Source organism: Physella acuta, unplaced genomic scaffold (genome assembly GCF_028476545.2).
Source record: "Physella acuta isolate Inbredline_101_S28 unplaced genomic scaffold, ASM2847654v3 ptg000490l, whole genome shotgun sequence".
Lineage (NCBI taxonomy): Eukaryota > Metazoa > Mollusca > Gastropoda > Physidae > Physella > Physella acuta.
In genome coordinates this window covers 98,581-124,306 of record NW_026732009.1, presented here as the reverse complement: position 1 = coordinate 124,306, position 25,726 = coordinate 98,581, and the positions used below count along the sequence as shown (strand labels likewise).

The window sequence follows — 25,726 nt, the reverse complement described above, 5'->3', positions numbered from 1 at the left end:
CGAAAACCGCCCCATGTTCTAAAATAACCTTAACCCATACTGAGATTAACATGTATTACACCGTTGTTTTTTTTTTTGTTGCTACTCACAATGTACCCATCTATCTACACACACACAAACACGCACGCACACACCGACATCATTTATAGGGGTCCTAATAAAAGCATAACACAAATAGAGGGGTCCTAATAAAAGCATAACACAAATAGAGGCGTCCTAATAAAAGAACAAGTAGAGTGGTCCTAAAGTTAGCATATCACACGTAGACGGGCCCTGATGAAGGTTAGCACCAGTAGGGGGGGTCCTAATGTAAATGTAGTAGAACTACAAGCGCCCGACCACAGTCCTACGTAAAGAGACCGACCTCCGACCACAGTCCTACGTAAAGGGACCGACCACAGTCCTACGTAAAGGGACCGACCTCCGACCACAGTCCTACGTAAAGGGACCGACCACAGTCCTACGTAAAGGGACCGACCACAGTCCTACGTAAAGGGACCGACCATAGTCCTACGTAAAGGGACCGACCACAGTCCTACGTAAAGGGACCGACCTCCGACCACAATCCTACGTAAAGGGACCGACCACAGTCCTACGTAAAGGGACCGACCACAGTCCTACGTAAAGGGACCGACCACAGTCCTACGTAAAGGGACCGACCTCCGACCACAGTCCTACGTAAAGGGACCGACCACAGTCCTACGTAAAGGGACCGACCACAGTCCTACGTAAAGGGACCGACCATAGTCCTACGTAAAGGGACCGACCACAGTCCTACGTAAAGGGACCGACCTCCGACCACAATCCTACGTAAAGGGACCGACCACAGTCCTACGTAAAGGGACCGACCACAGTCCTACGTAAAGGGACCGACCTCCGACCACAGTCCTACGTAAAGCGCCCGACCACAGTCCTACGTAAAGGGACCGACCACAGTCCTACGTAAAGGTGCCGACCTCCGACCACAGTCCTACGTAAAGAGACCGACCACAGTCCTACGTAAAGGGACCGACCACAGTCCTACGTAAAGGGACCGACCACAGTCCTACGTAAAGGAGCCGACCTCCGACCACAGTCCTACGTAAGGTACCGACCACAGTCCTACGTAAAGGGACCGACCTCCGACCACAGTCCTACGTAAGGTACCGACCACAGTCCTACGTAAAGGGACCGACCTCCGACCACAGTCCTACGTAAAGGGACCGACCACAGTCCTACGTAAAGGGACCGACCACAGTCCTACGTAAAGGGGCCGACCTCCGACCACAGTCCCACGTTAAAGGACCGACCTTCAAAATAATTAGCATTCTGTTTGGGAGCCTTTCCTTTTTTTTCTTCTTTTAATTTTTTTTTAAACACAAATAAATCGGGCAATGCCAAACGGCTGTGACGGAAATTTTCCACAACTCGACTGGTGTAACACGGCTCTGCCATTGGCTGCCTGTTTGACCCCCATGTCACGTGACCCCCGTCGTGTGTTGTAACTGAAACATACTCTGACGGTTGTTGTTTCTGCCCCAGTGAACGTCAATAACAGTAAAATCGAAAAGTATTTCGTTAAAAAAGTCTTTAAAATACTTGGGAGTCAACCTGCTATGCAGGGAACATCAGTCAGTCGATGCAAGTCAGATGTGGGGGGCAGTCACAATGTGGGAACATATGACTTAAGTCAGCTAGACATTCAATATAAGACTTTAACAAGCGCCTTTGGCGAGAAAACTAAGCATGACTATTGGAGTCATGTTTTACGTGTAAACTTAACATGACTTGGTCAGTTAAGGGGATATTTCGGGTAGTGGGTTGTACACCTGTTGGTCAGTTCATGTGGTATTTTGGATAGTGGGTTGTACAACTGTTGGTCAGTTCATGTGGTATTTCGGGTAGTGGGTTGTACAACTGTTGGTCAGTTCATGTGGTATTTCGGGTAGTGGGTTGTACACCTGTTGGTCAGTTCATGTGGTATTTCGGATAGTGGGTTGTACATCTGTTGGTCATTTCATGTGGTATTTTGGGTAGCGGGTTATACATCTGTTGGTCAGTTCAGGTGGTATTTCGGGTAGTGGGTTGTACATCTGTTGGTCATTTCATGTGGTATTTCGGGTAGTGGGTTGTACATCTGTTGGTCATTTCATGTGGTATTTTGGGTAGTGGGTTGTACATCTGTTGGTCATTTCATGTGGTATTTTGGGTAGCGGGTTGTACATCTGTTGGTCAGTTCATGTGGTATTATGGGTTGTGGTTTGTACACCTGTTGGTCAGTTCATGTGGTATTTCGGGTAGTGGGTTGCCCTCTAACAGGGCGTTACGTTGCAGACTACTCAGAAATATCACATGATAGATTGACGTAATCAGCTTATCGGTTCACACCTGAAACAAAAAAAAATTGACGTCCTTTTACACCGCCTAAATGAACGACCTCGTCATACTATTCTAGTCGTCCAACCTACATTATCTTCTAGCCGCCCACGCGACATTACTACCGGCCGTCCACGCTACCCCATCCAGTAGCTTCCAAAGGCGGGGGCGCGGGGTGCTGTCCGCACCGGGTGACACCACATCGAAAAAATTACTGTTAAAATCATTTTTGACTAGTTAAATTTTTAAATTAGGGAGAATGTAAAAAAAATATGGGGGGGGGGGGGGGGGGGGGGGTTAAACGCACCTGTTGACACCCGACGTAGTGACGCCACTGACTTGATCTAATGAGCCGACTTAAAGTAGTCAGTGTCCCTTTTTTTTACCTCTCTTTTACTCTGATTTCACGTCTAGTGTATTACCTCACCATTCTATATTGTCACGTCTAGTCTATTTCCCCACCCGTCTATGTATATTGTCACGTCTAGTCTATTGCCCCACCCGTCTATATTGTCACGTCTAGTCTATTGTCCCCACCCGTGTATATAATATTGTCACGTCTAGTCTATTGCCCCCCCCCCTACCCGTCTATATTGTCACATCTAGTCTATTGTCCCACCCGTCTCTATTGTCACGTCTAGTCTATTGCCCCCCCCCTACCCGTCTATATTGTCACATCTAGTCTATTGTCCCACCCGTCTCTATTGTCACGTCTAGTCTATTGTCCCACCCGTCTATATTGTCACGTCTAGTCTATTGCCCCACCCGTCTCTATTGTCACGTCTAGTCTATTGCCCCACCAGTCTATATTGTCACGTCTAGTCTATTGTCCCACCCGTCTATATTGTCAAGTCTAGTCTATTGTCCCACCCGTCTCTATTGTCACGTCTAGTCTATTGCCCTAATGTTGCACTGGCTGACGACGACATCAACTACGTATTCTCCAATATGTTACTGACGTGTACATTATCGAGCAAATACCTACCTGAAATGTGTCGACACTTTCTCAAGGTGAGAAAGCTCGGCTCGTGAAAATATTTTAATGGCGGGAGATACGCTCGTTGACCTCTGGCCCAGTCTGCATTAAGGCTAATAATTAGGAGAGAAAAAATGCGAATAATTATGCAGGAGGTGTGAGGTGCACGGGACAACTGAGGGGAACTAATCAGTTATCTCTGTGAGGGGAACTAATCAGCTCTCTCTGAGTGCAGTTCGCATTTTTTGGAGATTCCAAAAACTGCTGCAGCTATGCAGGTTGTGTTTTGGGGGAGGGGGGGGGGGGTGGCGAGGTGGGTTATCTATATCGTTGTGGTGTCTGAAGGTGTTTTTGAGTGTAAAGTTGTAGAGGTGTTGTTGGTGAGGGGGGGGGTGGCAAGGTGGGGTATCTATATCGTTGTGGTGTCTGAAGGTGTTTTTGAGTGTAAAGTTGTAGAGGTGTTGTTGGTGAGGGGGGGGAGGGGTGGCAAGGTGGGGTATCTATATCGTTGTGGTGTCTGAAGGTGTTTTTGAGTGTAAAGTTGTAGAGGTGTTGTTGGTGAGGGGGGGGGGAGGGGTGGCAAGGTGGGGTATCTATATCGTTGTGGTGTCTGAAGGTGTTTTTGAGTGTAAAGTTGTAGAGGTGTTGTTGGTGAGGGGGAGGGGTGGCAAGGTGGGGTATCTATATCGTTGTGGTGTCTGAAGGTGTTTTTGAGTGTAAAGTTGTAGAGGTGTTGTTGGTGAGGGGTGGCAAGGTGGGGTATCTATATCGTTGTGGTGTCTGAAGGTGTTTTTGAGTGTAAAGTTGTAGAGGTGTTGCTATAAATTGTATTGGCCTTAGAAACGTGCCTGTAGCCCTGAGATTGTGTCCTTTGGTGGGTACCCTAATAAAAGCCTTAACACAACATAAACAGAACCAGTCTAAAATAGACAATACACAGTCTCACACACACACTATGCCTCTGTCAGTGTAGCTTTAGTGCACTGTTAAGTTTTTTTACAATCTTCAAGGCTGTGGCAACCTTCCACAGAGAAAAATAAAAATTTCATCAGATTGGCAGGTGTCCAGTCATTTGCTGCCTGCCAACAGGAAATTCCCCTTCATTGAAATTTATTTACTGTGATTCTTGTCTAGTTTGTTTTTAAATCACAGTTTATATGATGAGTAAATAACTTTTTTCTGAACATCTGTTACACCCTTTCACAACAGTTTACGGCAAGCAGAAAGTTTATTTGATTAAACAAGTATTAAATGTGTGATCACTCTAAGATCCCTGTTACAATTCTCTTCCACCCATTTAAAAAGCAGATCATAATAACACACTTTTATATACCTACTTAAAAGAGGAAAATTAAACAATTTTCTTAGTGATCAATAATGCACCACTATTTTTCTAGCTATTTATATAACTTGTGTATTGAAAACTCTTACTAAAGAAATTGTTTGAGTGATAAATAATTATATAAATAGTGGTGCATTATTCTTTATTTTAAAGAATATCTTTTATATACTGTGTAACATCTGTAGCATTTATTGTCCACAGTTTCATCACCACAGAGAAGGGTCCATGTCAGATTCTCTTTCATCCATAGATAGCAGTTACATCAGCGGACAGTAAGTCTTTCAACATATATATACATTCATGTATATTTATATATACATATATATATACACACACACAAAGGTTTGGGGGTGGGCAAACATGCACTCTCCATAAATTTACATGTGATTTGTAAACTCGTAACGCAAGTGACTAAAATCTATGTTTTTTCCACCCCAGTGATTCCTATGGCAGGCGGAGGGATTCACACCGTAGTGCTCTTTCGGAGGGTCCAAAAGATGAGGTGGAGTCGCGAGGTACAGTTTTGTTGTTGGTTTGTTTTATTAGTCACAGTATAGGCTTGCTTTAAGCAGACCGTACATTTGATGTCTATTGTCTCCACAGATCGCAGCAAACGTTTTGGCACTTTCCCCAGGGGGTTTGACAATCAGGAAACAAACACAGAAATAAATGGTCAGTCTTTCTCGCATGAATATTGTCAAAAAAATCACAAATTAAATTCATGACCTATGTTTTATGAACTAAACATAAAAATGTTTTTTTAAATATTTTTGCACCAACTTTTGAACACAAGCTTATATTGATATGACTTCAGGTCGTCAGACATTTCCAAGGTCCAGAAGGCTGGACTACGAGTCCTCGTCCATCATGTCCCTCATGTCTCACAGCTCCGAGGGCACCCTGGACTCACAGAGCTCATCCAGCAGCGGCTTCCCAGCAGACGGGGACTGGGACTCCCCTGGGGGCAGATATTCCATGAGTGGACCCATGTTCTCTAAATGTAAACCTCAAATATTTTTATGTAAACTTCTGTATCCTGAACGTTTTTTTTCTGAATGTAAACCTCTGTTTAATTATTTATCTCAGTGTAAACATCCTTAATTTAAATCCCTTTTTTTATAGTAACACCTGTTTTCTTAATATAAACTTTTCATTTTTTTTTCTTATTGTTTGGATGATGTACACTTGGTATTTGTGAATCAGCATTGTATTATTAAAATATTTTAGTTATCTATGACAATGTAAGTCTAGATAATTTTCCTTAATTAACTTAAGTAATTAGTTTTATTAAAATATTTTAGTATTTAGACTCAAATGTTATATAATAAATGTTCACAGCCCCGCGAGCACCAACCAACTGGAGGAGGGGTAAGCTGCTGGGGTCAGGGGCATTTGGTGAGGTCTACCTGTGTTGTGATACTGACTCATCCATAGAGTTGGCTGTGAAGCAAGTACTCCTAGGGAACATGAACGCTGAAGTTTCAAAAGTCAGTTGTTGTTTTTTTATCTCACTTTACACACTTTTTTTTTAAAAATGCAGTAATTATTTTCTAGAGGTAGTTTAGACTTATTTTTTTAATAAATAACTTTTGTATCCACCGCGGAGACCAGCTTTTAAGGCAACAATAGTGTACTATTTAAATAAACTAAAAACTTTTTCATTTATATTGAAGATGTATTTATAGCCTTTTTTAAAAATAGAAATGATATTCATGATTCTGAAAAGTGTGTAGTAATATATATTTTATTTGTGTGTTTAGGAAGTCAGGGCTCTAGAAAATATTTAATTTGTGTGTTTAGGAAGTCAGGGCTCTAGAAAATATTTTATTTGTGTGTTTAGGAAGTCAGGGCTCTAGAAAATATTTTATTTGTGTGTTTAGGAAGTCAGGGCTCTAGAAAATATTTTATTTGTGTGTCTAGGAAGTCAGGGCTCTAGAAAATATTTTATTTGTGTGTCTAGGAAGTCAGGGCTCTAGAAAACGAGCTTCAGCTGTTGAGAAACTTCCAGCATGAGAGGATAGTCCAGTACTACGGCTGTCAAGAGGAGAACAGGGTCCTCTCTATATTCATGGAGTATATGGCTGGGGTAAGTGGTTGTCTTATGGTTTGGTAAGTGGTTGTCATATGGCTGGGGTAAGTAGATGTCATTTGGCTGGGTTAAGTCGTTGTCAGATATACAATGACAGGTGCAAATGTCATTTATGGCTGGGGGTAAGAGGTTAGTTCTACATGAATGTCATATGGGGTTGCTTGAGTTATTTTGAAAACAAATACTCGTTACCTCGCCTACATTGCTTTTTAAAAAAAAAAATGTTTTAAAGGACTTATTAGTAGATTTCTTTACAAATAAAAATTATTTTAAGAGAATAACCGTGTTCTACATTGTGGCTAATTTATTTCCCACTATTTAAAAAGCTGTATGTGTTTCTCAGGGATCAGTGTTGGACCATATAAAACAGTACGGGCCTTTGACAGAGCGTGTGGCTAGTAAATACACTAGGCAGATGCTCCAAGGCCTAGCTTTCTTACATAAAAATGTCATCGTCCATAGAGACTTAAAAGGTAGATTCAAAGTTTTTTTAAATTTATATAATTTATATAAATTTATGATTTAAAAATGTTTTTTGTATGATATAATCAGCTGATTGATTAAAAATGTGCTATTGTATGCTTTAAGCTGCGAATGTACTTCGAGACACACAAGGCAATGTGAAGCTGGGAGACTTTGGAGCATCAAAACGTCTTCAGACCATCACTAGCGCCACAGGCCTGAGGACTGCCATAGGGACTCCACATTGGATGGCGCCTGAGGTTATAAGTGGTGATGGTTATGGTCGTAAGGCTGATGTTTGGTGAGTTAGTGGAGATATTTTTACCTTGCAACGTGGTTAGGGTTAGAGTAGTCTGGGATTAGAAATATGAGGGTCTAGTTATTTGGTTGTTTTATTTTTGTGCTCCTTCCCAATTTTTTATATTTGTACATGTGTAGTTTCCTTTTTTGTTATGTATGCAAATTTCTTTTTTTTATATTGTATTTTCCATTTTGTATATATTCGGTGTATTTACTTTCTGTAAGTTACATTGACTTACCTGGTACACCTTTTTGTCCATGTCATTGACTCACCTTATTGTCCATGTCATTGACTCACCTGGTACATTTTATTGTCCATGTCATTGACTCACCTGGTACACCTTATTGTCCATGTCATTGACTCACCTGGTACACCTTATTGTCCATGTCATTGACTCACCTGATACACTTTATTGTCCATGTCATTGACTCACCTTATTGTCCATGTCATTGACTCACCTGGTACACCTTATTGTCCATGTCATTGACTCACCTGGTACACCTTATTGTCCATGTCATTGACTCACCTGGTACACCTTATTGTCCATGTCATTGACTCACCTGGTACACTTTATTGTCCATGTCATTGACTCACCTTATTGTCCATGTCATTGACTCACCTGGTACACCTTATTGTCCATGTCATTGACTCACCTGGTACACCTTATTGTCCATGTCATTGACTCACCTGGTACACCTTATTGTCCATGTCATTGACTCACCTTATTGTCCCTGTCATTGACTCACCTGATACACCATATTGTCCATGTCATTGACTCACCTGGTACACCTATATTTTCAGGAGCCTGGGCTGTACTGTCGTGGAAATGTTGACGCTGAAACCACCCTATGCAGACTACGAGCCATTCGCAGCCATGTTCCAGATAGCCACCAACGCCACACCCAAGTACGAGCTTCCTGCAGGGACCAGTGTGCTGGTGAAGGACTTCCTTGCTTTAACATTTCAGCGAACTCCCACTAAGAGGCCTTCAGCAGAGGATTTAATGGATCATAGATTTGTGAAAGACTTGACTTAATGATGGTGTGTTTTCCCTAGGATTTCTCAAATTTGTGTACAAAATTTTCACTAGTTTTGCCAATTGGGATTACTCCAGTGTGTTGGATCCATTGTTTCAAAGTTTGGATTATAAAGTTCTGTGCCTGGAAATGTTTATATTACAATAATTTGACTACTGTGTTTCACTTTTATGCCAAGGGTCGTTCCTGTTATTGGAAGTTGTTGTATACTTAAAACTGCATAACAAACATAAACATGGTGCCAGTCATGTGACTCGGGTCATGTGACTTCAGGCTATGCAGCTGATTCATTACTCATTTATTTTTTACCTGAACTGAAGCGACATTTTGCCTTCAATGAAAAATTTATTCAGTATACAAAATAGAATTGCCATAATATATTTTTGTGTGATGGATCATGTTTTGTGCACACTCATGAAGGTTGGATACTTACGGATAATATTTCTAGTGGTTCTCTTATTGTGGATAACACTGGGATTCTTGTCTCCATATTTTTTTATATCAGTGTGAGCTTTCAGATGAATGAATGATAAGATCATACCAACTGTATGTAACAAGATCATCTGAAGGTGCATCTGTAACAAGATCATCTGAATGTACATCTGTAACAAGATCATCTGAATGTACGTCTGTAACAAGAGCATCTGAATGTACATCTGTAACAAGATCATCTGAAGGTGCATCTGTAACAAGATCATCTGAATGTACATCTGTAACAAGATCATCTGAATGTACATCTGTAACAAGATCATCTGAATGTACACCTGTAACAAGATCATTCATCACATGAATACAACTATCCTGATGGCTGATTTCATTGAGTGTTCATTGAATCAAACTTTCATCTGTGTCTTCACCAGTGGTCCCTATTTGACCAGCCTCCAACAATGTTCTACCGCATTGTTCACTCTTTGCCATACACTTATTTCTTTAAAAGGATTGACATAATTTTGACCAAAAAAAAACTGCATTATTTATGTTAGAAGCTTAGATTCTATGCACATGTCAGCTCTCAGTGTGTGTGTCTGGTATGTAGAAGGTGGGTGACTGAGGCAATACAAAGAGAAGGTGGACTCAAATCTACTTAAAACTATTGGAACTCTTCTGTTTATGTAGCTCTGCACATTTTTAACTGTGTTACTAACGTGCAATGTCTTTTTTTTTTATATAAAACTATACTAATCAACATTCAAATAAATGAAACTATTCAACAAATAAATGAAACTATTCATTGCTGTGAAGAGATTGATGTTTAAATAAAAAGCAGATAAATTCTAGCAGTTTAACACAGGAATTCGCAATACTAAACAATATTAGCAGTTATTACATTTTAATTTAAAACTGTTAATTAAATGGATTTTTTTTTATCTAAACACATTTTTAAATTAAATGTGTTTTCTAAAATGTGATTCTCCAAGGTTTGAACTGTGTCTGTTACCCTGGTGTTGAACCACTTGTTGGAACAGCCACTTTTATTCATGTATAACATGTCAGTGTGTGTGGAACCACTTGTTGGAACAGCCACTTTTATTCATGTATAACATGTAGCAGTGTGTGTTGAACCACTTGTTGGAACAGCCACTTTTATTCATGTACAACATGTAGCAGTGTGTGTGGAACCACTTGTTGGAACAGCCACTTTCATTCATGTCTACCATGTAGCAGTGTTACCTCTGTCCCTTGCTTCAGGCTGTCTATAACATTTTCATACTGCTGGTCTTCAGTGCTGTTTAATCATAATAAAACTTACTCTATAGGAGGCAACCTGTTAGCTTTGTATATACTTAGCATGTTGAAGCATAATCAAAAATGTGATACTTCTAGTTTTCAATCTGTTGCTTGTACCATTTTTCAAACATCTATTTACAGTTGCTGGTATAAAAAATATTTTTGTTTAAACTTAAAGAAACAGAGTTTAATGTGGCCAAATTATTTTAAAATCTGATCAGGTTGTAATATTTAAAAAAAGTTTTACCCTAATTCTTTTTAGCAATCTAATTTTTATTCTACAATTGCATGTGCCATAAACAATTTTTTTAAAATAATAGTTATTTTTAACCAAGTTTTATTCAGTCAAGAAAACAAAACATTTTATCAACTTAAAATTTTAACATGGTGCAACTTATTTTAAAAATAAGATTGATAACAAAATAGCACAACTTCCATCTAGCATGATGTACTTAATTTTATTTAAATGTAAAAAACAAATCTTAATTCTGATCACTGTTCTTCATGAGGAGTTTCCATTAAAAAGTTGAAATGCAGTGAAATATTCAATTTTTATAAAAAGCTTAAATGATGCAATGGCAAAATATTCAATGTTCATAAAAAGCTTAAATGATGCAATGAGTTAAGAATGTCCACTTTAAGTTATATAAATACTATTTTAGTATTTGTGTGCTCAAAGATTAGCATTTAACTGCTTATAGTTTCAGCTGAATAATTTATTTTTAGATTGCATTCATCTGCAAATAACAAGAACTTAAAAATAATTTACTTAATTTAGTGTATGATAAAATGTGTGTTGACTGTAAATGTTTATTTGATGTTTTATAACAACTTGGGATAAGTATGTACATAATGTTTCTCACCAGCAATGGTCACCCATTGGTCAGGTATGGGAACTAACTTGTTGATCACACTAACACGACTCTCAGCTTTAGTAACAAAAACTATTTGGGAAAATTAGTTTTGGTTTGATGCACATTCCTTTTTTACCTAGGTAAACAAATATTACTGGCATGCACTTGTTTTCTGTGGGTAGTGTAACTTTAAAGTCTGAAATAATGTCTAAAACAGGTTTTATTTTTATTGTTATTTAAAGCATTGCGTTTCTTTGTGTTAATGTAGTTAGCAGAAGTTGTCTCCCTGTTATGTCTATTTTAAAAACATTTTTGAATGAATAAAAGTTTAGACTTGATTTAAAACTTTCACCCCTCTCTTAAGGGGGGAACACTCTTGTTGTCCTGTGTGTAGTTGGATCAGGACAGCTAGCATTTAAATCCTACTTGTACAATAACTTTTCAGATTGTTTTCTATGCAACTTGTGGGAATGTAAATTCTAGATAGTGGAGATATATTTTAATTTATTGGTAGCATAGTCTGTACAGCATTTATAATCATCTGATGTTTTTTTAATTATGTCTGTGTACATTACCTTGTCTGTGTAGATCATGGAAGTAAATCAGTCCTGTTTGATTTTGTGAAGATATGCTATCACTGTACCTGAACTTCTGCTTACACCAACCCTCTACACTAGCAGAGACTGGTTGTCAATTTTACTGTCATACTCCAACCCTCTACATTATCAGAGACTGGTTGTCATACACCAACCCTCTACACTATCAGAGACTGGTTATTATAAACCAACCCTCTACACTATCAGAGATTGGTTGTTATAAACCAACCCTCTACTCTGTCAAAGGCTGGTTGTTATAAACCAACCCTCTACACTAGCAGTGGTTGTTTGTCCTACACTAGCAGTGGTTGGTTGTCATCAAACATCATCCCAGCCCTGATACACTCTCTAGCATCTGTCCCTGATATAGGAGTATGAACTATTCCCCAACCAGCACATCTTTTAGTTGATTGTGTGTGATCATTCAGATCCACCATACCATTCAGTCTCTTGCTTTACCTTGAGATTTTTATCTAAGAACCTTAGGCACACCTTACAACAGAGTGTAAGAAACACAGTTAGTTATAACATCGTCTGTTAGTCTGATAAACAGCGTACCTTAAGTTAATTTTTTTTTTTTATAAATGCAATATATTTAATGAAATACCCGCAAGTGCCTTTATTTGTAGATAAAAAAAAAATATTTTGTAATTCATTTTCTCTATATAACTTATTGTTGCGGCTGATAAATTATTTATAATTTCAACCCACAGCTCTATGCATTGGATGAATCATTTTAAACAAACTTATTGTTTGAAACTGTTTCATTGCGTATAGAAATAATTTCTGTCTGTCATAATTATCTGGTTCAATTTTTCAGGACTCTTTGCTTGGGTGAATTTATTTGTTTTTTTATGAATGACTGTGATCTTCAGACAAATTCACATTATTATGATGTACAAAAATGGCAGATGTTTTGTTTTTCATGAATAATCACCAGCACTTGTCATAGCTCTAGACCATTTGTTCATGGGTGAATCTGCTGTCAGGAACTCTATAGCATCATGTATTGTATAATATTCATTGACTCGATATAAAAATGGACTTGTACAGTATGTCATGTTTACATTGTATGCTTGAGGTTAGGTCCATGTCTGGCTAGTAGGCGGGTAATTTACATGGTTTCATTATGTGACTAAAATACTTGATCATTGTCTCTACTTGAACCAGGAACCAAACCAAACCAATGTATCCTATTTAGTTGAATGACTGAGTCCAACTAAAGTATCTAGTAAAATCACAAACAAAAATGAAGCCAAATTATATATCCTATATAACTAAGTGATTTCTGCTGAGGTTTCATTAGCCCAAGTTCAGCAGCTGGGGTTTATTTTTATATATATATATATATATATATATATATATATATATATATATATATATATATATATATATATGGATCTCTTGTGCAAAAGGGGGTTAGCTTTGGATAGTAGCGCGGCATGCCATCTTAATGCTCTTACAAAGTCACATACTTTGTTGAGTAAATGTGTATGTAATTTTAGAAATGCTGCAACTAAGTTTCTCTGAGCAAAAACACAAGCAACAGATCAATTAATACATGATTAACATAATCAAGATGGTCCAATAAAATTATCACAGCTATGCAATATGAAAGTACCTGATAAAATCTATTTTAAGTCATATTTAAAGTATAAAACAAATGTTACAAAACAATACCTGTGAATTTTTAATTATATTCTTGCGATATTTTATATTTCTTAATTTGATTCTATTTGTCACATTGCAAGTTTTTGTCCTATTTCTATATTTAGCAATGACTAATTGACTCAAAGATGCATTATATTTTAGTACAAAGTGATGCTTTTTAACTGATGTTGTCCAATACATTTGTGCTACTCTACAATTTTTTTTTTTTTTACTAAAAGCTTCCAATTTTTTAACGTACTGTCTATATTTTGAAAAAATTAACAATTCTAGTATCACAAGAAGTAAAACAAAAGAGCTGTGAAGAAAAAATTATATTGTTATAATTAAGTTGTCAAATTAACTGGTGATATGGTCCAACTTTGTACTCAAATTATTTATAGATAAGGGCTTTAAATGTAGCCTATAATTAATTTTAAAAAATAATAGTAGAAAAAGTTTAAGAATTTATGGTGATTTTTAAAACTTGTGATTTATTGCCTTTGTAAATGAAGCGAGTAACATTGTTGAATAATTTCTTAGTGTTTAGAATGTGATGTTAAATTTTATTATTTTAGATATGTTTGTCATCACATCTTAGTTCTCTCCCTTTGTTTATGTTTATTTCAACAAAGCCTTAACTATTAAATTACTGATGCTGACATGCATGAATTTATTGACCATTTTAAATTTTTTTCTGTCATTTATATTGCTCTCATCACTTATAAACACCGACTTTTTGTATAATAATAAAAAATACTAAAAGGTAAAAAAATTTGTTTCTTGTATTTTCAAACTTTTTGTTCAAGACTGTCACAGTTTATACTACAGCACTTCTCAAGGTCTCTTGCCCTGACTTCATTGTTCCCTTTAGTGCTTGAGTGTTTACTACAGTTGTAGATCAGGTTCTGAATGTAAGAATCAAACTTTTCACTACTGCCTGTTCTACCCAGTTTACTTAGAAAAACAATTTCATCTTGCTGAATACATCATTCTGAAGGCCAAGTATAGGAAGAAATAAAGATTTACCTTGTGTAAAATGCAAATGGTTCACACCAAAGTTACAACTAGTTACAAAACAAACACAAATGAAATAAAGCGTTCACAATCGAGGCTGAAAACAAGAACTGGTTTTTGTATGCAGTTTATTCCAACAGTTTTGTTTTTATCAGAAGATGACAAAGTATAAAAGACAGTTCATAATTTTCAGCTAGTTAAAACAATGTGCCAATCAGAGAACACCTTGTGTTCATAACATTGAAAATAGTGACATAAGTATCTTTATAACAATACATGAGCATCAAAAGATGGGATAAATACATTCTATTTCTATCCTGTTGATACTGAATCTTTTTGAATTATAAATTTGTTGGCTAAGAATTTTAATTACCTATTTACTGAAGTATTTAATGCTGTACAGTTATTTACTGTAGACAAGAGCCATCCTCAGCTCTGTATTCATTAATTAATGAAGTAAAAAGATTTTTTAATAATTTCGTTTGTTTTACCTAAAATCAGTTTCTTGAAAATATGAAAGATCCAGGTATCAACTAATCAAGTAAAGGATTAGCCACCATCAAATTCTTATATAAAGTGCTAGCATATTAAGTCGTCTACATTGATGTTTCAATGTACATAAGAGTAGCATAAGATCAAAACCTTGGACAGAAGCAGATAACTAATTAAGATTTAAAAACAGGGGATTCATTCCCTTCAGGTGGGGTGGCTGTTTCACTTTTCTTACCATCTGCTGTGTTATCTTTTGTTTTAGAGGTCTCCAGCCAAAACAGATCCTCTGTATTGAAAAAAGTATGAATTGATTAGAACCTTGGCAACTAAATCTTAAACAGTAAGAAGTATGAATTGATTAGAATGTTGGCAACTAAATCTTAAACAGTAATGAGTAAGAAGTATGAATTGATTAGAACCTTGGCAACTAAATCTTAAACAGTAAGAAGTATGAATTGATTAGAATGTTGGCAACTAAATCTTAAACAGTAATGAGTAAGAAGTATGAATTGATTAGAACCTTGGCAACTTAATCTTAAACAGTAAGAAGTATGAATTGATTAGAACTTTGGCAACTAAATCTTTAAGAATTATTAATATTGTTTCTTTTAACTGCTATATCACCTGGAGAGAGAATGTATGAGTCTTGATCCTGCTCTTTGCATTTAGGATCATTCTCAGGGCCCAGTGTCCACAGGGACTCAATGTCATAGAACTCTCTGGCGTCTCCATGGAAGATGTGCAGCACAATGTTACCTGAGGGGGTCAAGGAAACAATGTTACCTCAGGGGGTCAAGGAAACAATGTTACCTGAGGGGTCAAGGAAACAATGTTACCTGAGGGGTCAAGGAAACAATGTTACCTCAGGGGGTCAAGGAAACAATGTTACCTGAGGGGTCAAGGAAACAATGTTACCTGAGGGGGTCAAGGAAACAATGTTACCTGAGTGGTCAAGGAAATAGTTATTCTATTCAGGTTTTAAAACCTTACAAATCTGAAGAAAATGGTGTTTTCAATCAAAGTTTTTAATTATAATAAAACAAAGGCAAGTAGTTCAAATATAAAAAATGAGCAGATGTAATAATGAGCAGTTTGATATTTTGTAAAGATTAGATAAAAAAAAAATGTTTTGTAGTTGTCAAAGTAGACAACAGATTTTTTTTTCCAAGAAAAATAATAAAGTCAATATTTTTTAACAATGATATTGAATAAAACAAACCCATATCCATGGCACACCAGTGGGTCTTGTTAAAGCCTTCTATGACCAGATGATGATCATTAGGTGACTTTTTTCTTTTGTGCTGGAACACAACATTGTTGATGAGCATTTCAATTTTACCCAATGATACACAAGCAAAATAAAATGGAATAACTGTTTACACTTACATATGTATTTGCTTATGAACAAAATATAAAGCAAAGCACAATCATTATTTTTACAGCACACGAAGTTTAGCCTTTGACAACATGGAAATTGTTGAGACACTATGGGTGCCACAGAAAATAGTCATCATTTTGCCCTCATTTGAAGGCCTAAAATGTAGAGTAGTATGTGGCCAACAGACTACAGAGACCTTCCCTGTACAGACTAGAGTAAGGCAATGTTGCCTACTTTCACCATTCCTGTTCCTGCTGGCCATTGACTGGATAATATTATTAAGATATCAACAGACAAAAAGTGAAATAATATATAGTGGACACTCTGGAAACAGCTGGATGACCTGGACTTTGCTGATGGCCTGGCCCTTCTATCTCCCACATAACAGCAATTTCAAGATAATACCAACAGTGTTGCTAATTTTTCTACATCCTGGCCTGAACATCCACAGTCAATACATCAAGCAGCACCCCTATAACACTGGCAGAGGAAGCCTTAGAAAAAGTGGATAGGCTCACCTACCTTTGAAGCATTGTTGAACAGAAGCAGACAAAAATAAAGATTGGCAATGTAAGAGTAGCATTTACAAAATGCTTGGGGCTCTGGAGATTTAACTTTTGGAATAAGAATGTGGAGCTGAGACATGGAGAACAACTGCCATAAATAAATAGAAAATAATTTATAAACGTATGCCTCAGGAAGATCATTCAAATACGATGGCCTAATACCATCAGAAATGGGGAACTGAGGCACCAGACTGACCAACTGCCAGCTGATGAAGAGATCCAGAAAAAATGAGGATTAATTAGCCACACACTCAGGATGCCTGAATTCAGCATAACTAGACAGGCCATCACCTGGAATCCACAGGGCAAAAGGAAAGAGGTTGACCACGGAAGATCTGGATACATGACCTGGAAGAAGACACCAAGAAGATTGGATACACCTGGGGACAGTTGGAGAGAGTAGCCCAGGTCAGAGATGCCTGGAAAGCACTTGTCAGCAGCCTATGTCCTGGAGGGGGGGGGGGGGAGGGAACAACACGGACAACAGGCAAAATTAACCTAACCTAACTTTAAGTTTACTTACCACCCATAATAATTCCTCATTTAAGGCATTTAAATGGCGTTTCGACTTAGCTGATGCTATGACCATATTGTCACAAAAACTAGCTTTCTTTGGAATTGGAATAGTTACAATATTTTCTGCTCCCATGTGAGTTAAAAATGTTACCAATTCATCAACATCAAAAACACCTGTTTTGCCTCCTGAGGAATGAAGAAAAAAAAATCAATGTTTCAAAAAGAAGACTAACTATTTTACAAAAATTATTTAGATGTAGAAGCAAGCTGAAGCGAAGTAATTTTTTCCAAAAAGTAAAATAAACACTGTATTTAATTATGAATATAAACTTTACTTACGCTCTAGACTAATGGGAAGCACTTTACTAGGTCGAATTTGTTGCTGTGCTATTTCACTTTCTTCTTTATAGTCAAATTCCTCTATATCTTCTGCCACCTGATAGTCATACTGAAACTCAGATTCTAATTCAACTGGCTTAGAATCAGAATCTAATTTACTGAAATTTAAGAGTTGGGAATCTTGTGTTTTCTCAACTTTGCTCTTTCTAGCTTTAGGTTTGACTGTTGAATCTGCATCTTTTGGTTGTTCAGTGTTCTTAACATCAAAATCTTTTTTAAAGTCATCTAATATTGATTTTATTTCAGCATCATTTTTAAACAATTCTTCTTCATCTTTTACACCATCATTAAATATACTGCTTTTTGAAGAGGATGAACTTTCTCTTTTTAAAATCTTGTTTGTATCTGTTTGTTTACATAAATAAAGTCTTTTGGAGCTTTCGTTTATCAAGGTTTCATAATTTAAAAGTTGTAGTAACTTTGTCTTTGAACTGCGGTTTTCTACTGCTGACTTTGAAGATGACCACATCCAAAAGGCTCGACTTATGTTACAATACTTGCACATCTTGCATAATAAAGAAGAATTTAAAGTTGATTGATGAATTCCATTTATCAGAGTTATGGAGGCCATTGTCGTGATTGTAGTAAGTTAATTTAAACTTAAACGTTGTGAATCACCACAGTTACCACAGTAACTGACCAAACTTGCACTTGACTTAAACTCTTAAATAAGCTGGTACTTAGATTCTAGAATCTAAATCTACTAGAACTAGATCTATGTCACGGTAGATCTATTCGTTAGTTAGGTCCTAGATCTAGACCTAGTAGATCTATGTACTCACTAGATCTAGATATCTATATTCTATATGTAGAGTATTGCAGAGTCTAGTAGGCTAATGTACATGTAGGTTTCATTTTCTGATCTGCAATGTTTTTTGGACTTCTATAAAAGAGACTACCCCACTTGTGTCGCAGGAAGTCGAATTACGTGTGTAACTGCGAATTCGTCCAAGGCCTATTTCTTTAAAAAATAAAATCTAGAATCTAATAATTGTTTTGTCAGACCACTGGATCTAGTCTTCTAGATCTTGTAGATCTATGTCTAGATTCAGCTTGTTATTCCTCATGGTTTCCATTTTTACTTTCTCGTATATACGAAGTATAGAGAAAGTATTGTAATCGTGCAAAAAAAAAAAAAAAATCGAGATTTTTACAAATCTCGACGTTTTACACCTCACTGATACGGAAAAACATAATTTTGCAATCTTGTCCGTATGTCTGTGTGTCTGTCTGTGTGTCTGTCTGTCTGTCCGTGTGTAAACACGATTACTTGAGAACCGTTACAGCTAGGTTGATGAAATTTCATATATAAGTATTGTATCAAAATCGTAGATCCGTATCAACTTTTGAGCGATTTCCGATAACCGGAAGTGGTACATTTCCTACTTTGAATTTTTCAAAAGCCTATAACTTGAGTACTATTTCAGATAGATAAATGAAATTTCACATGTAAGTAAAAGATCTAATTCTCTATCTTCTGTTAAATTTTGAGCAATTTCCGTTGACCGGAAGTAGTAATTTACGCTACTTCCGATTTCTCAAAAAACTAATGTAAATTTTTAAAGTACTAATAATATTGCGCACTATTATGCGCTTTTTTATTTGGCGTTCACTTGGTGTGCAATTAATTTGTCTACGAGATTTTATTCTATTTTTAAAACTTTAAGTATTTAAAATGGATTAAAAATCATGTCTATAGCCCGAGTTCCCATCCCCTGTTATTTTATATAAGAATATTCGAGAAAGTTTAGGGGAGGTCACTCCCGGTTTATTATGTAAAATTTCGCCCCCATAAAAGTTACTCAATTTATCGGCTTGTGAAATTCCCGGCGACTGGGGCGAACTTTCAATTTGGCGCCCCTCTCCCCACATTTTTAGTGCTATGTTACTGCTATGTGTTTTTTAATTGTTTTATTTGTTTAAACGGCCAATGTGAAAAGAGGCCTTTGTGCCTACAATTGTAATCTTTTTTTTTTAATAAATTTGAAATTTGAATAAATTTGAATAAATTTAAATTTGTCCCCCACCCCATTACGGTGTATGATTTTCGTTTCTAAACTATACTCGACGCCAATTAAACTCCCTGTCGGGTGCAATATCTTTTTAAAAAAGATTAATGATGTCAGAGAAAATAAACCGGTAGTGATCTCCCCTAAACTTTCTCGAATATTCTTATATAAAACAACAGGGGATGGTAACTGGGGATATAGTTATGATTTTTAATCCATTTTAAATACTTAAACTTTTAAAAATAGAATAGAATCTCATAAAAAAAACATTGCGCACCAAGCAAACGCCGAATAAAAACGCGTATAATAGTGCGCAATATTATTAGTACTTTAAAAATTTACATTAGTTTTTTGAGAAATCGGAAGTAGCGTAAATTACTACTTCCAGTCAACGGAAATGACTCAAAATTTAACAGAAGGTAGAGAATTAGATCTTTTACTTACATGTGAAATTTCATTTATCTATCTGAAATAGTACTCAAGTTATAGGCTTTTGAAAAATTCAAAGTAGGAAATGTACCACTTCCGGTTATCGGAAATCGCTCAAAAGTTGATACGGATCTACGATTTTGATAAAATACTTATATATGAAATTTCATCAACCTAGCTGTAACGGTACTCAAGTTATCGTGTTTACACACGGACAGACACACACACGGACAGACACACACACACACAGACATACGGACAAGATTGCAAAATTATGTTTTTCCGTATCAGTGAGGTGTAAAACGTCGAGATTTGTAAAAATCTCGATTTTTTTTTTTTGCACGATTACAATACTTTCTCTATACTACGTATATACGAGAAAGTAAAAATTAGCCAGATCTGAGTTTCGAGGGTAGTTTGTAGTGCGCTAATTTAGTTATGCCTGTTTTTTATGATATATCTTTGTAATAGTCTCTGTTACGATATGTTACAATAAGGTCATACAAATGATACGCAATAGCATTAGCAATTATCAGAAACGTTTATTGTACACATTGGAATACGACAGGTATTTCGTTGACGAGTTGATTGTATAATGAATAAACCGGGAGTGATCTCCCCTAAACTTTCTCGAATATTCTAATATAACACTACGGGGGATGGCAACTCGGGATATAGACTTCTAGACATGATTTTTAATCCATTTTAAATACTCAAATTTTTAAAAATAGAATATAATCTCGTAGAAAAAAGAAATGCACACCAAGTGAACGCTAAATAAAGATGTGCATAATAGTGCGCAATATTATTAGTACTTTATAAATTTACATGCATTTTTGAGAAATCGGAAGTAGCGTAAATAAGTACTTCCGATAAACGGAAATGACTCAAAATTTGACAGAAGGTAGAGAATTAGATCTTCTACTTACATATCAATTTTCATTTATCTATCTGAAATAGAACTCAAGTTATAGGCTTTTGAAAAATTCAAAGTAGAAAAAGTACCACTTCCGGTTATCGGAAATCGCTCAAAAGTTTATACGGATCTACGATTTTGATAAAATACTTATATATGAAATTTCATCAACCTAGCTGTAACGGTACTCAAGTTATCGTGTTTACACACGGACACACACACGGACAGAATTGGATAATCCAGTTTTTCCAACTCAATTACGCATAAAACGCCAAAATTTTTATATATCTGAGTTTATAAATTTTGCCCGATTAAAATAAGTCTTCTATATCCCGGATGTGATGAAGGACTGAGGAGTAAAACGGTGAAAACTGTCCAAATTTAATGTGATTTTTGTGCACGATTACAAGACTTTCTCTATACTTCGTATATACGAGAAAGTAAATAAACCGGGAGTGATCTCCCCTAAACTTTCTCGAATAGTTTTATATAAATAAACAGGGGATGGGAACTCGGGCTATAGACATGATTTTTAATCCATTTTAAATACTTAAAGTTTTAAAAATAGAATAAAATCTCGTAGACAAAAGAATTGCACACCAAGTGAACGCTAAATAAAAAAGTGCATAATAGTGCGCAATATTATTAGTACTTTAAAAATTGACATTAGTTATTTGAGAAATCGGATGTAGCGTAAATTACTACTTCCGTTCAACGGAAATGACTCAAAATTTAACAGAAGGTAGAGAATTAGATCTTTTACTTACATGTGAAATTTCGTTTATCTATCTGAAATAGTACTCAAGTTATAGGCTTTTGAAAATTTCAAAGTAGGAAAAGTACCACTTCCGGTTATCGGACATCGCTCAAAAGTTGATACGGATCTACGATTTTGATAAAATACTTATATATGAAATTTCATCAACCTAGCTGTAACGGTACTCAAGTCATCGTGTTTACACACACACACACACACACAGACACACAGACATACGGACAGAATTGCAAAGTCCAGTTTTTCAGACTGGATTACGCATAAAACCGCTTAATTTTGATAAATCTGGATTGATAATTTTTGCCCGATTAAAATAAGTCCTCTATACTTCGGATGTGATGAAGGACTGAGGTGTAATACGGTGAAAATTGTTAAAATTTCAAGTGATTTTTGTGCACCATTACAATACTTTCTCTATACTTCGTATATACGAGAAAGTAAAAAAGTTAGAGGAAACAAAGTGGAATCCAACGGACACAACAGCTCGAAGTCTCAGATTTCGCAGATGTGCGCTGCCTTCTCGCCATAGTCAACAACAAATGCAGAATAAATTGTACTCGTTAAAGAAGCAGTAATAACCGGTTTAATGATAGCGACATGACCGCCTTATGGGCGGAACTACAATCAGTGTTTCTTCCAGACTTTTTCTCCGGGGGGGGGGGGGGGGGGGCACTTGAAATTTTCGAGGGGGGGGGGGGTAAACTTTCTTCGGGGGGGGGGGGGGGCGGACACTGTTAAAAGTATATATTTTCTATATAAATTATATAAATTTCATTTCGTTCTGGGGGGGGGGGGGGGGGCGGTAAAAATTTTTCGTAATTCCCCCGAAGAGATGCCTGGAAGAAACTCTGACTACATTGCCAGACTCCGCCGTCAGGTCGTTGAGGGGGACTAAAGCCGACCATAATTAATTTTTTTATGATTAAAAAAAATAATTTTGATCCATTTTTGACTTGATGGTTGTTTTGTAAAAAGAATACTGTAGCTGCAGGTTGGATTATCTTTATTTTATAGACACCACCCCACCAGAGTTTCTTCCAGGCATCTCTTCGGGGGGGCGAAGCCCCCCCCCCCCCCCCCCCCGAAAATTTTTTACCGCCCCCCCCGAACGAAATGAAATTTATATAATTTATATAGAAAATATATACTTTTAACAGTGTCCGCCCCCCCGAAGAAAGTTTACCGCCCCCCCCGAAGATTTCAAGTGCCCCCCCCCCCCCCCCGGAGAAAAAAGTCTGGAAGAAACACTGCACCCCACGCTCTTTTATATTCATTTTCCCTTTGTTTTTATACAATAGTGAAAGCCGAGTCCTCTTTCTCCTACAATCAAACACACGCTGTTGTCGGCAAAATTCTTTTGAAACAAAAAGTCAGTCCATTGCGCGAGAGGCCGATATATATTAAGACGACTTTTGATTCTTTATCGCGTTGGTTAGGGGCCCCTAATCCATTGTGATTTTACAATGTAAAATGTGCGTTTGTTGTATTGGTAGAACTACTATTCTGTACTATCCTGCATTCTACAAATAAACAAAAAGAATATAAGAACAATAATTTCGGTGTTATATACGTTTACTTCTTTTTGTTTTACAAAAAAATATGTGACAGTAAACTTGTATAATTTGAATTCGCTCCCTTGAGTAATTTACAACAGGCTTCAGGAATATGTAGTTGAGACCATCCCAACTTCGGTACTGATGGATTATAGAAGCACATCGACGCTTTGTTTGCCCTTTTAAGTTCCTTTCTTAGCCTCACAAGTAGCGAATAGATAAATGAATCGTTTGCGAACATCCAAATCCTATACTGTACATTTTCCACTTCTCACATTTTATCAGACACTAGACTGTGGATATTACTTTAAAAGCATAGTATTAATTAGTTTGATGAATCTTATTCATCAAACAAACAAGGTAAGACTATTTTTTTTATATTATTAGTACATGAATTAATTGAACATTTATAAAAAATGAATAAATGACGACATTTAGGGGTGAGGGTCTGGTCTTTTGTGAGTCGTCAAAAAAAGCGCATGTCGTCATTTATGAATGTCCCTTAAATCAGAAATTTAAGGCTTTCCTCCGCGTGAGCTGGGCACATACAGTTGTACATGTGACCATCGTGTGTCTGTCTTTTATACAGTACTAAACCCTTCAAACTAACGCCCCAACAACCATCAAGTCAAAAATGCAAGAACATTATTTTATTTAACTATTTTAAAAAAAATTGATTATGGTCGGCTGTGGGCCCCCTAAACGCCCCCCCCCCCCACCCTCAATTCAGAGTCTCGCGGCATTGTAGTTCCGCCCCCGGTCCTAATGCCTGTAACAGTCGCCTAGTCTCAGGTATATATTTTAGCCAGATGCCTAGTGTTTCTTCGAAACACCAAATGAAATAGAATTTATATAGAAAATAGGCCAGTCTCCGCCCCCCCTCCCCCATCAGGAAAAATTTAGTCCGCCTCCCCCCCCCCCAAGCAGTGTTTCTTCCAGACTTTTTTCTCCGGGGGGCACTTGAAATTTTCGGGGGGCGGTAGACTTTCTTCGGGGGGGGGGGGGGGGGCGGACACTGTTAAAAGTATATATTTTCTATATAAATTATACAAATTTCATTTCGGGGGGGAGGGGGCGGTAAAAAAATTTCGGGGGGCTGGAAGAAACTCTGTCAGGGATAACGCCGCAGTTCGATGCTAAGAGATTCAAGATGCCCAGAAACCTGCTCTTTCAAATTTGTATTTACCTCACAGTCATACTCACCAAACATAGCAATATTTACAAGATTTATTTTTCTTCGCCAATTTTGAAGCTTTGATAATCATGAAAAGAGATAATAGCGTAGCCAGCGTACTGTAATGTAGAAAAGCATAACCTCGTGATCTTTATTCATATCTTTGCATAGTTCTTTAAACAGACGGGTGTTGTTAGAAAACAGTGATCTTTATTCATATCTTTGCATAGTTCTTTAAACAGACGGGTGTTGTTAGAAAACAAGCTGCAAGCGCCTCCTTACAGTCCCCTCTCTTTCTCTCTATCACTATCACTACCACCCCACCCCCACATTGTCTGGTGAGCTGTGGTCACGCTAAATGTTTACAAAGCTAAATGTTTACAAATCGTAGAGCCGTAGAGCCGGGTTTCTATTAGGGGCAGATAATTTAGTTCGATTTTAAACTTACAGGAGGTAACTAAGAAATAACTTAGAGGAGGCTGCTTTAACGGGGGGGGGGGGGGGGGGGTGTAGGGTCGGGGTTAGGGGTAAGGGGGGGGGGGGGGTTAGTGTTTTAAAGCAAATATTTTCAGTGGCAGCATTGGTACTGTCGAATTCACAAATTATGAATTACTGAAAAGTAGAAAATAAAACAACTAAATAGCGGCGTATGATACGCCGCGGGTCGGCTCGTTTAATATAATTTACGACTTTCATTAGCGTTAGCAATGGAGTCGAAAGAGTCTTGCTGGCGAGGGCATACCGGTAAAGCATGCAGTAGATTCCCCTTGGTTAGGGAGCTAAATCGTTTACTGTTTTCTGATAGCCCGATCTTGACCCAAAAAATAGATGGCGCACCATCTGTACAAACCCCACAGCTGTTTTCCGATTTTTATTCATCCAGTTTAAAAAAAACGTATTTAGTTTCTCCGTGACATCTTCACATAATAGCAACTCTTCTTTTTCTTCTTTACTATCATCTGAATGAATATATTTCACAAGACAAGCAACTGCGAACACGAATTTACGGCTATTGATTCATCAACTTGAAAAGCAAGAAATGGTGAAAGCTTGATTTAATTTAAAATGTATCCTTTATCACCGACAGACATGTCTGCTATAAGCCGCTGAATATA

The 25,726-nt window shown here is 37.0% G+C and overlaps 3 protein-coding genes across 5 annotated transcripts in view; 1 reads left to right on the top strand and 2 right to left on the bottom strand.

Annotated features, from left to right (window-relative positions):
• Positions 1–9,779, top strand: part of LOC131944405 (mitogen-activated protein kinase kinase kinase 3) — a 63,625-nt gene extending 53,846 nt beyond the window's left edge. For all 3 annotated transcript variants that reach the window (XM_059304991.1, XM_059304990.1, XM_059304992.1), the window contains exons 7-15: positions 4,875–4,945; positions 5,112–5,188; positions 5,277–5,345; positions 5,488–5,673; positions 6,012–6,160; positions 6,634–6,759; positions 7,106–7,235; positions 7,351–7,525; positions 8,327–9,779. In XM_059304991.1, the coding sequence (XP_059160974.1) occupies positions 4,875–4,945; positions 5,112–5,188; positions 5,277–5,345; positions 5,488–5,673; positions 6,012–6,160; positions 6,634–6,759; positions 7,106–7,235; positions 7,351–7,525; positions 8,327–8,561 (1,218 nt within the window). In that variant the 3' untranslated portion in view covers positions 8,562–9,779. The remainder of the gene's footprint in view (positions 1–4,874; positions 4,946–5,111; positions 5,189–5,276; positions 5,346–5,487; positions 5,674–6,011; positions 6,161–6,633; positions 6,760–7,105; positions 7,236–7,350; positions 7,526–8,326) is intronic.
• Positions 8,612–12,801, bottom strand: LOC131944400 (uncharacterized). The gene is made up of 4 exons (XM_059304980.1): positions 12,678–12,801; positions 11,154–11,234; positions 9,108–9,326; positions 8,612–8,685 (listed from the first exon to the last, which is right to left on the bottom strand). Exons 1-4 carry the CDS (start codon positions 12,799–12,801, stop codon positions 8,612–8,614), a joined length of 498 nt encoding a protein of 165 aa, XP_059160963.1.
• Positions 12,802–14,521: 1,720 nt separating this feature from the next.
• Positions 14,522–18,620, bottom strand: LOC131944408 (uncharacterized). Its single transcript, XM_059304996.1, has 5 exons — positions 17,696–18,620; positions 17,364–17,542; positions 16,116–16,197; positions 15,521–15,652; positions 14,522–15,182 (listed from the first exon to the last, which is right to left on the bottom strand). Exons 1-5 carry the CDS (start codon positions 18,324–18,326, stop codon positions 15,070–15,072), a joined length of 1,137 nt encoding a protein of 378 aa, XP_059160979.1. The 5' UTR covers positions 18,327–18,620; the 3' UTR covers positions 14,522–15,069.
• Positions 18,621–25,726: the final 7,106 nt, after the last annotated feature.

Bases quoted from the DNA above. Each gene is read 5' to 3' on its own strand.
- LOC131944400 (XM_059304980.1), bottom strand. From the start codon at position 12,801: ATGACATACTGTACAAGTCCATTTTTATATCGAGTCAATGAATATTAT. The intron at 11,235-12,677 runs GTGATTATTCAT...TTTCCCAAATAG, and splicing joins TAGAGCTATGACAAGTGCTG to TTTTTGTTACTAAAGCTGAG. The intron at 9,327-11,153 runs GTGAGAAACATT...ATCTTGTTACAG, and splicing joins CCAATGGGTGACCATTGCTG to GTGTACATTCAGATGATCTT.
- LOC131944408 (XM_059304996.1), bottom strand. From the start codon at position 18,326: ATGGCCTCCATAACTCTGATAAATGGAATTCATCAATCAACTTTAAAT. The intron at 16,198-17,363 runs GTAAGTAAACTT...GTTGTGTTCCAG, and splicing joins ATGAGGAATTATTATGGGTG to CACAAAAGAAAAAAGTCACC. The intron at 15,653-16,115 runs GTTTGTTTTATT...TGACCCCCTCAG, and splicing joins CTGGTGTGCCATGGATATGG to GTAACATTGTGCTGCACATC.